General features: G+C 34.8%; 1 protein-coding gene across 7 annotated transcripts in view; it reads right to left on the bottom strand.

The window, feature by feature from the left end:
• Positions 1-12,046, bottom strand: part of Nol4 (nucleolar protein 4) — a 308,705-nt gene that overhangs the window by 126,522 nt on the left and 170,137 nt on the right. For all 7 annotated transcript variants that reach the window (XM_040273954.2, XM_005325593.4, XM_005325595.4 and 4 more), the window contains one exon: positions 5,984-6,267. In XM_040273954.2, the coding sequence (XP_040129888.1) occupies positions 5,984-6,267 (284 nt within the window). The remainder of the gene's footprint in view (positions 1-5,983; positions 6,268-12,046) is intronic.

Below are 12,046 nucleotides of genomic sequence, written 5' to 3'. Positions count from 1 at the left end.
GGTATTTTGTTGCTGAGATGCAAAGCTGACTAACAAATATGCTCTATCTCTCTGAATGGCTTTCCCATCACAGGCACAATGTGACCCACAGAGATGTCTGGACTCACACAGCATCAGTCAGTATGGGTATAGGAAATGTACAGACTGCAGAGTCAAGAGGCTTGGGTTCAATGCCAGGCCTTAGCACATAACTAATTGTATAAATTATGCCAGTTGAATCACAAGCCACCAGATTTTATTTCCTTTTGTTTAGATACATCTGATAATTATACCTGCTCTTCTTATGACATTAAGTTAGCATCTGTCTTTCTCGACAAAGGGTGAGTTCTTAATGACAAAGACTGTTTTTTTTTCCTTTGTCCTTCAACACTCATGACAGTGCCTAGTACAGATTGTGTATATTTACTGCAGTTGTTTCTCTCTAGAATTAAGATCAATATGGTTATTTCTACCTTACACAAGATCTGGTAAGGAATAACTGCATAACACCAAGAGAGCCAGATATTGAAAATCGTCAAATTGAAGCAATTATGTGCTGAAATACCCACAAAGACCAAGATAATATTATTTTGTAAGTCAATCCATTACTCATAGTATTTAAAAGATCTCATTATACCCAAACCATTAAAAGAGATATTTTGAAAAATATATTACTTCTATCCATCATATCTAAAGAAAATCACATAATAATTATTTGTGGTAATTAGGATTAATATTCTGGAAAATTTAATTTGAATGGTAACATTCATTTTGGTAAAAATTTAATGGGAAAATTAATTGAAAAAAATATAATATGGGCCACGTGGGCAAAAATAATACTATTAAATAAAGTGAAGACTGAGGTGTCTTGGGAACTGAGCCCAAATCCAAATATGCAGTAACCACTGTTGCACATTAGCCTACAATGGTAATCACCTTCCCACAAGTTATTATTTGAAACATTATCCTTTCATGAGATTGCTTAAGAATATTTCACCATATTAAATAAGAAGCCACTGTTTAACGAGTACTAAAAGAAAAACAAAAAATTAAAAAGAATATTCTACAATTTAGTGTTTTTAAGTCATGTATTTCTCTCTTGTTCAAATTATGGATTTGTTTCCGTTCTCATCTATTAATAATTTTAGAAGAGACAGTAGGCTCTAGATTTTCAATTTATTGTCTTCTCTTTTTCTCTACAGCTAGTCCCTTAACGCTTTCTCGTGGGTCTTATTTTCTAAACTCATCATCATTTCTGCTCTCACTTCTGAATTCTAATGTTATTAAGTTGCCCCTTAAAAATGTGGCTATCAGCAAAGAAAATAAATACCACCTAAACTCTTTCAATGGCATATATTTAGTTTTTAGATTGGTTAAAGTGATTCCCTGCTAGTCTAGTGAGTGAATTTGCATAATAATAAGCAATCAGTAAATGGCATAGTCCAACTCAGCTATTCTTTATAAGCATTTCTATTCATCGCTCTATTTTTTAAATGCCTCATAATCACTTTTGTTTGATATTATTCATAACAAAACTGAGAAATAGGTCAATATTAAACTCACAGGAATCTAAGCTTCTCAAAGATTCTATATAATTAAGCTTTTATATCCCTCCAAGGAAGAAAAAAAATGGTAGTAGTGTCACTTCAAAAGGTCAAACAGAAGTGATGGAGCATTCCTAAGGAACCACAAGAGATAGTACTGATCACAGAACTTTAGAATGCATTTCATCTGATAGCAATGGGATAAAATAAGTGTTGATCCCAAACCAGGAGCCCTCAAGCCATTTATATTCAGATTCAGATTACAAGAAGAAATACCAGAACAAATTCCATACTGTTTCCTTTCTAGTTAAAATGACTAGGCTTTTCCATCTCAGTCAAAATTCCCACTAATTCTTCAAATGTTTCTCCTGCCACCTGGTTTGAATTCGGCTCTTAGCATACATTCTCCTAACTATGATCCAGGCTTAAATCTCTGTCACTTCTTCACCTAAGACTGACTTAATTTAATCACTTACACATATATGAAATATGCCACAATTTGGCTTCTAAAACATTTCTTTATCTGGCTGCCTTCTTTTTTCTGCTTGCATAATTGTTCTACAAACTCCTTTCTAGCCACCTTTTCCTAATGGGTGATTATATCAAGCATGTATATCCTGGGCAGCACACCTTCTGCTCTGAAATCTTATAAATGTCTCTCTCACCAACTCACATCATTCTTCACAGCTGACATAAGTATCTCCAATACCTACTAGGATGTCCAATGGATATTGCAAAAGGCACTGTAAACCTTATCTATTGAAACTCCTTATCCAAATGTTTCTCACTCTGAATCTTGACAAATGCAATCACCATCCACTCAGGCAACCAAGTGAAAAATCTTGGAGTCACTCTAGAATGTTCTCTGTCTTACTTCCCACATCCAATAAACTTTTATGAATTTCTTCAAAATATTGACAAACTATTATATTCCAGATGGTAAGCCAAATACTAAGCATACTGCATTAAGCAAGGTAAACATTATTTCTGTGCTCTTAGAATGTAAACCCTAATTGGATATGGCCAGGTAGAGGTTATTCATATTATATTCTAATGTGAATGGCCATCACTAGGAGTTTCGCTATATATAATCTATGGACTTATAAATAATGGTGCTTCAAATAAAACATCAGAAGTATAAAAGGAACATGTTCCATTTGTTTTTATATCTGCTTTTCATTCCCATTTCCATTTATTTGACTTTAAATGTTATTATTTTTCTCTTGGATTGCTAAGAGTAGCTCTCTAACCAAATTTATTTCCCCTTCCCTGAGTTCCTTTCTTATTAATTCACTACCACAATTATTGCCAGAATAATTTTTCTCAGATTCCAAGATGACTACAAGATGATCATACTTAACTCTACCTATTGATCATAATCCAAAGTCTTAAAGGGGCCTAAATCCTTTAATGATGCAGCCTCTTTGTACTTAGTCATATTGCACATCCTCTTCTCCTGTGGCCATTCTAAGCTTCTTGCAAATCTCCTAGCCAAGCAGGTGTTCTCATAGATGAATGCCTCAAAACACACTTAACCCTCCACCATTAATAATCTTTATCCAAGCAATTCCCACTTGCCCTTCTATATTCATCTCTGGTACCACTCTCTCCCCCCAGTCATCCTTAAGAAAAAGAACAACAATAACAAAGTATTGGCACAAGGCTATTTATACACTATGTTTAATATAATAGAAGGAACAGCATTAGTATTAATGTTTATTTTTATATTTCTGAGAAAAGAATATAATTTGTGTCTTGTTTCATACTTTTTCCTTGTCTTACTAGAAATTTGTCAACTTTATTAAACTTTTCAAAGAGAAAAAAATCTGTTCTACAAAACAAAAAAAGAATCAGTATGGTCCCTTGGGTTCCCCACTTTCATTCTCTCATTTCACCCTGTCCATATGACATTGTATCACTTAAAGAATCAGACCATAATCAACCGGGCATGATGGCAACACACCCATAATCCCAGCAGCTTGGGAGGCTGAGGCAGGAGGATCTCAAGTTCAAAGCCGGCTTCAGCAAAGGTAGGTGCTAAGCAACTTAATGAGACCCTGTCTCTAAACAAAATACAAAATAGGGCTGGGGATGTGGCTCAGTGGTTGAGTACCCCTGAGTTTAATCCCTGGTATATAAATATTTATATATTAGACTTTAAGCATAAATTCAGCTCCCTTTTTTGCTATACCAGGAGCTGTTGAAGGGCAAGGACCCTTCTTCACTCATTTGCATATTTTTGCTTCCTACAGTAGTATCTTACAAGTATAACTCCTCAATAAATATTTGGCAAATGAATTAATTGGTGGCAAATAGTTTATCTCATGTTGTAATGGAAGGTTCTTCCCCACATGCCATGATATGAAGTCATACACAGATTGAAATGGCCAATGGCTCTCTAGCCTAAGACCAGGATTCTTTCCTGTCTGCATTAAAGGATCTTCACATTATCTAGCAAGAGATGGCTGAAAAATAATGGTAATCTCACATTCCCTTCAAGTTCAAGACTCATTTCCTCTCGAAGCACATTTTGACTATTACATCAATAGAAATAATATTTTTTTTTACTTGAACTCTTATGTTTTAACCTAGGAAAGAATATTTGCCTATACTTGCAGTAAAAAGCTTTTCTATGCATATGTATCCTCTTCCCCAAAACTGTATATAGTTAAGTGTCTTATAAATAAAGACTGATATTTCTGTGAGCTGTCTCTGCTACCTATACCACTGCTTTGAGTATGCCAGGTTTATTTTATTAATTGTATAACTGTAAGGTCTAATGATGTTTTTATACAGATATCCAGAGTTAAATGAGTATAAGTTCCATTATTTTATACCCTCATCTTATTTTATTTCTCAGCATTGTTAACTAGATTGACCAACATCTCCTTGAAAGGTGAACTTTGTTGGCTTTTATATACTGTACACCCTTCTGATTCTTCTTAGGCTCACTGCTTCTTCTCTGTTGGCTGTTTGGTTAATAATTGGTAACTGATGCTACCTCAAAAGAGTATCTCCTTCTGTGCTAGTCCTTTGCTTATTTTACCCTCAGATAATAGCCCCAGCAATCTGTGTTTCATAACTCTATTTTAATAGAGCCAAAAGGTAATTCCATTCTGGTTAATGTGTGCAGGAACATGCTTTAATGAGCATAGTTCCCCAGATAACATTGAACAAGGGGAGAAAGAAGAGAAGATCAAACCACTGGATAATTTTAGGGAAAAAAAAATTGAACAAGCACATGGCATAAGAAGGATGTTTCATGATTCTTTAATCCTTGTAAAGATAGGGTAATGTGGTGGGCGGGAAAACGTTTAGGATGATTTTGTTCTGTAAAATGTATGCAGTGATTCAGATCATGTTAGCAAATATAAAATCATTTGTGCTTGTGTGATCCGGCTTCAAACCACTGAGGACATTTGTGCAATTTACCACAGCAAAAGTTGTAGCAGCCTCCCGCAGGCAGAAGAGCTTAAGTGTCTGGTGATGTCTAGTGACTTGCTTAAAAGAAGATGAAACGACACACCCTCAGGCAAGGAGACGATTTAAATAGAGCCAATTTAGGAAGCATAGTGCCTCAGCAAGTTCAGAAATTAATCCAGATTAAGATGTTTCATTTTTAGGAATGCATGTCAGAAACCAGTCTACAACTCCATCTTACAGGTAGAGGCAAGAGAAGGACATAAAAATGTACATTGCATAAAAATCCTCCTGTGTCCCTAAAGTACATCTTCAAAAGTTACACAGAAAATTCACCAGCCTCAGCAATTTCGAAATTGTATACATTTAAGCTTAATTTTTAAAAGTGAAGCATTTGAGAATTGGTGGGTGGTTGTCACGAAGTCTAATGCAAAGAATCTAGAAAATTTAGATAATATGTCTGAAACATGTTTCTGACTTTTGTGTAATATAATTTATGATGAATCACTTCTTTAAGTGGGTATTTAATCCACAGATTTCATCCAGGAAACTGACACTAAATAGTTCTCTGGTACCAGAAAGTAAATTACTGACTACAGTCCCCAGGTCTCTAAAGCAAACTGGAGGATTTAATTGAAATGTTATTGCTACACACACCTATCCAATCTAGAGAAACAAGATAGTGATCTTTTTATAGTTGAAAATTGTGTACTGAGACTGAAACTTTCACACCTGAGCTCTATAAATTCCCAGAGACAGATCCATAAGTAGATTATATAAATGAGATACATGAAATCAGGCAATTCTGTCAAAAAATACCAAGAGTTTTGAGACATGGTCCAATTTACTCATCGTTTTTACTGAAATCATATTTTATGGACACACAATATGCATGATTATAAGATTCTTGGTAACATATTTTGGGGATTTGCTTTAAATATTTTATTGGCCACAATCGTTATCTCCAGCACATACAGATGCTTCTTTGTGACCTTCATGACCAACTTAAAAATTCTCTGGAAATTGTAACATGACCTTACCTTGCTTCCATTTTCTCTCGCCTCTCGTTCCATCTTGAGGTCAGAAATTAGAAGATTCTTATATTTGCTTTTCCCATTACTGCTGTGATCATCTATTCTGTATTCCGAAGTCAGCTGTGCAGAGAGGGGACTGTCACTCAGATTCAGTGGCTGTTCATCCTGTTCCACCCCAGTCTTGCCATCACTGTTGGAGTCTCCCATCTCCCTGCTGTGTGTTCCCCCTGAAGCAATTGAACTGTGCCCCAGAGTCTCATTGCCATTAAAGCTCTCTGCAGCAGAATCATCTGTTGGAAAGAAAAATTTATATTTTTATTTTAATTAATATGCTCTCCTTTTCGACTTCAACTTGCATTTGCTGAGTTCCTATTGTGTGTGACATTGTGCCAACTAATTTTATATATAATATGTAATTTAACCTAAACAGTAACCTTGCAATGCAGCTATTGTTATTTTTAATCTAACAGGCACATCAAAGCACAAGACATAAAATAATATGAAGAAGATAAAATAAACAGTTAAATACCAAATGTCATCCCAAAGTAAATTTAAACAAAGAATAAAATAAATTCTCAATTACTTTGCAAATAGATTTTATTTCCCCAGTGAGAATATCCAGATTTACCAAGAAGTCTCTAATGAAAAGCATTACCTATCACTGGTTAATGGAGATGAACATTGGTACAACCTTTATGAGTTTTAATATGCATCTAAAACACTAGAAGTGCTCATAAACTTTGCTATGGTCATTACACTTCTGAGATTTTTAAACCTAAGAAGCCTAATCATTATGTACGTCTCTGAATAAGTTAAAAAAAATACACTTTCACATCAGTGTTAATTTGAGTAGCAAAAATTTGGAGGTGACATAAAGCAACAAAAATAGAATACTGGATTAATAAATGTTGGAATGGTTCGAATATTATGCAGTCACTCAATAGTCCAATTTTAGATAAAGAAAATGTGAATCAAAAGTACTGGCTAGAAAACTTTAGATAGTGTAGCCAATATGATCCAAATTTCTGAAAACAAAACACATAGACCAAGTTTACACAAAACAATATTCTGTTTTCTTAATTAATTCGTCTTTACCTATATGAGGAGAATTTGCTACTAATTATAAGGAATTATGATGGACAGAGGTGTTCAATTGTTTTCTTTAAAGGCTATTAAGGAAACTATATGAATGTAAGCAAACAAGAGGCATAATATTCACTACTTTTGATTTTCTTGTCTGATTCCTGAATATTATCAAGTATTCATTATATTTGTGGGTGGAATAAAATACTTTGTACCTTAAAATAAATTATATTCATGGAAATATTTAAATTCTAAAGGAGTACTATATCTCCTGTTCATCCATGTTTTCCACAAACATTTCTTAAGGGCCTATCCTGTGGGTTCAAAAATTTGGCCTCTACAGACTCTGCCTCAATGAGTTTACAGATAATTTTAAAAAAATAGAGAATTAAACATGCAATTCAAATGCAGAGCAAAAAGGCTATAATCCAGTACAAGGAATAAGACAGCAGGCTTTCTACAGAAGGTGATGTCAGTCAAATTCCACAGGATGAGTGAGCCATGAGCTGCTGAAGTCTGGGGAGAGCATTCCCTATAGAAGTGTCAGCTTTGCAAAGTCTCAGATGGAAAGACACACAGGGCAGGTGAGAAGAAGGATGAAAGCAAGAGCACCAAGGAGAAAAATGAGGGGAGATAAATCTAACAGGATGAGAGCACCCCAGGAAGTGTTTTGTATATCAAAGGGCTTGGAGTTGATTCTGAGAACAAACAGAAGCAATTTTAATTTTATTGTGAGAAGTGACGTGGAAGAAAATGATATTTTAGATGTCATATAAGTTGGCATCTTTGAAAGCTCAAACTAAAGTAGTGCCAATATAGAAGAAGGGACAACCACAGAGAGTTACAAACAAAACAGGTAAGAATGGACACAGGAGAGGCCAGGGCCCAGGATGAAGGTTCAGGGCTTTAATAAGGAATTAAAACACAGGGCATTATGTTGAAATTTAATTTTCAGAACAGTATTTAAAAATGAATTTTAAAACTATTTTCTAAAAAAGAGTACAAACATATTCCGATATCACATTCTACTCAATTATTCTTTTTATATACCAATTCAAAAAAGTTTATGGCCAGATGCGATGGCCCTCTCCTTTCACTCCAGCAACTCTGGAGGAAAATTAGAGGCAAATCTCAGCTATGTAAGGAGGCTCTAAGCAATTTAGCAAGACTCAGTCTCAAAATAAAAAATAAAAAGGACTGGGGACATAGCTCAGTGGTAAAATACCCCTAGGCTCAATCCCCATCCTCCTGCCCAATAAAAGAATTCATACATACAGAATATATGCAAGATAATATAGGAAACTACCCATAAGTAATGACACAGAAGTTTTTATACTATTAATTTGGGAAATAAAAAAAATAAGCTTTTAATGATAAAATGTCCAGAGCTTTGATGTACAGAATTAGGGGGAGGATTTGTATAATTTAGAAAATTGCTCATGTCTCTTTATTTGAATTGAAGTCCTTATGCTAATGTATAATAGGTTAATTCTGATTTTTAAAGTTTTTTTTCTTTTTAAGAAAGTCCAAAAAAAATCATAATGGACATATTCAAATATAGTTCAATTACTTATATTTAATTTATGAAGGAAAAATTATTTAGCATTTGTGTACTAGAATCCTTTTAAAAACGGTACTAAACACTTAACATAAAAAAGCCTTAGCAATAATGAATAAATAACCCTAAATAATTAAAAATTAAATACACATTAACATAAAAATTCAATTTATTTTATAGTTAAAAATTAAACATGCCTTATCTATTTCTTTAATCTAAAATCACCACATATATCTCATAAAACTATATCATTTACTTATTTTTAGGTAAGATAAACATCATTTATCATGAGAGACTTTAATAAATGTCATTTAATTATAGCTTCAGTATAAAATATAAACAATAAAAGAGAAATATTTTTAGATGGAGTAGTTCACTCCAGATGTTACCAAGGTAACCAAATTCAAGAGCTTTACATATTTCTTTCCTGAATAAATGAGTATGTTTTGTAAAGAACAAATGACTGATTTATATTCATTTGTATCAAATACACGTTCACCAATTTTGTAATTTAAGTGGTTAAAAAAAAATAATGCCTCATGGTACTGTTCCATAAATCAAAATTTAAAACAAAGTTTTTGATGTCTTTAATTTAAAAAATTCAGACAAGAACAGAGAGCGAATAGTAAGCTGAGGATAAATAAGCAATTTAATATTGTTGAGCTTCATGTAATCACATTGAAGATTCTTGTTCTCTCTTCTTTAAAGGTACTTATTTAGAAATTAAAATCACAGACTTCAGACTCCTGTTTATGGGAACCAATGCACATCAGTTCACTGCCTGAAAGGGGTAATCTGCTTCCTTACCCAACATGGTCTGCTCCATCCTGAGTGGCTGCTGGCGTGTGGGAACCACCCGCTACGTAGTGTCGTGTGTAGGCTGTGGGGATGGCCTTCAGGTTCACAGGCCCTGGTGAAGGTTCTTCTCGCAAGGATTCAGCCTGGGTACCATAGCATTTGAACCAAAGACTCTGTATTTGAGTCCCAAGGGAAAACAGCACCTGGAGCTTTGGAAAATAAGAGAGCCCAGGGTACCTAGCAACAGAGGAGAATGTGGAATGTGATGACAGGGCGGTGTGGAATCTAGTGACATCGGGAGGGCAGTTGGATGTTCTGTGGTCACTTTTAATGGGACAGATCTAGGGTGGTGGAAACCTTGCCAAGTTCACTTGACTAAAGCTCTTGTCTAAGAAAGTCCAGTAACACTGAGTGGCAGACTCTTCGTTTTATTCTTTCTCCATTCCTACTGCCCACTTCCTCAATCAGGAGACACCTTAGAAATACGGTTTAAGTTGTTTTGAACGTCCCAACCAGTGTTTTATATGACGATAGTTTTAAACGCACCAGATTCAGTGGGTTGTTAGTTTTATATAAAGAATTAACTGTAACCGTCTCCTATAACACGTGTGTGTGTGTGTTTGTGCGTGTGAATCTCTCAAAGCCCCTGACCTACTTTCTTATACAGTCATTTTCAGTAGTTCTTCATTATGGCCTTTAGGCCAAGAGCCTTGGGCAAAAGGAACAGGAAAAAAAATACATATATATATCTCATCTTCATTTTAAGATTAGTACTTGGAAGTTCAGTCCTAAAATCCAGGTCAGATATCACAGAGTCCAAAAATCTTTTTACCATTTTTCCTCAAATGCACTATAGTCTTTTACCACTAAGTCCTTTGATGCACCCTTAGAAAATTTCCTTTTCATATCTTAACATAAAACTAACTCTAAACTCAAAATATAGATGGGAAAAACCCTGCTCCGAAAGAGTAGTGCCTTAATATAAAAACATAGAAAGTTAAAAAAATTTTCAAACATCTATTTGCAAAATAAGGATTTTAGTTGTAACTCCCTTTTATGCTTCCTGGCTTCTGTTCTATGCCTTCTCCTAGTTATAGGATCTGTTATTGTAAAAAATGAAGCCCAGCATGGTGGTGTGTTCCTGTAATCCCAGCAGCTCCCAAAACTGAGGTAGAAGGATTACAAATTCAAAGCCAGCCTTGGCAATTTAGTGAGGTCCTAAGCAATTTAGCGAAAACCTGTCTCAAAAAATAAAAACAGTTTAGTGGTTAAGCACTCCTGGGTTCAACCCTCACCAATCCCCCAAAACGGGGGGTGGGGGGCCCTTCTAATATATTGTGAGATCGCACCATACATCTTACACTATAACTTCCTCTATGCTACAATACAAACCAGGTAATCTGATCTGATTTGATTCTCTCTAGCACTTTCTAGTCTGGATCCTAGGCACATTCTCACTCCCTGAATCATTTCTAGCTTAAGGCCTTTTGGTCCATGTGTACTTGCTACCTAGAAGTTCATTCTTCATTTTTCTAATTTTCTTTCTTCAAAAACTTGTGATGACATGTCCATTCTTTTTCTATTTTACTTATCCTCTAAAATATATCTTTTTTATTTAATTATCCAGTCCTGGTCTCAGTATTATCTTCAGTTATCTTCTGGGCAAAAACCTCAATTCTGACTACAAAAGTTCTACACTTGCAAGGCCTCAATGTTACAATAATTAAAACTGCAATCTCCCATTTTCATTTGCAAGATCATATGCTATTTAGCGATGTAATCTTAAATATGTACAAATTGCAAAGTTAGAACATTCACGCCAAAGACATATGCACTGATATGAATAAATACACGTACCACTAAAAGAGTGGAGGACACCGAGTTTAAAATAATAAAACAGCTTTTATTCAAGGCAAGAAAATAAAAACTGTTTTCTACAAAATTAATTCTATAGAAGGGTGGTTCTAACACTTCTGCTTGATAGCTCTCAAATCCTTCTTAGAATGAGATTTAATTAAAGGAGGAAATACAGAGAAGGTAGTGGGATAAATTAGCTGTGTCAAAGCATATAACTAAATGTCAGCATGGTAATCAAATGATACAACTGTCTGGCCTATCAATGAGGAGGTAAGGTGTATTATTTATATTGTTTTCTTTAAAATGTTATGAAATACCTATTTTGGGTAAGGCACTGTCCTTGGCATCATAAGTCCAAAGACTCTCTATGAAACTTGATCTTACCTGAGGCTGTCACAGAAGAATTACAGCGTCAGGTAGAAAGTAGTGTCTGGTCCATGTGAATTTCACATAAAGCATAATGAATACACAAAGCTCTTCTGAGAAGGTCACCTACACATCAAGGGGGACAAAGGGCAATAGGAAAGGCCTCTAATAAGAGGTGGGGTGTGAAGAAGGTGAGATACATGTGCATGTATCATGGTGATGGTAGAGGCTAATCCAGTTTACAAGAGAGCAAAAAATAAATAAATAAATAGATAGATAGATAGATAGATAGTTCCAGAGGCAGGAAAGAGCTGGATGAGTACAGAAGTAAGTTTGTTTCATAAACTGTCACAGGATTTGCACATTTTAGACAGTTGTGGATGTGACACTGTGCATTATTTTTTTCC

Source organism: Ictidomys tridecemlineatus, chromosome 13 (genome assembly GCF_052094955.1).
Source record: "Ictidomys tridecemlineatus isolate mIctTri1 chromosome 13, mIctTri1.hap1, whole genome shotgun sequence".
Classification (NCBI taxonomy): Eukaryota; Metazoa; Chordata; class Mammalia; order Rodentia; family Sciuridae; genus Ictidomys; species Ictidomys tridecemlineatus.
The sequence above is the reverse complement of the archived record's forward strand: the minus strand, read 5'-3'. Positions and strand labels throughout refer to the sequence as shown.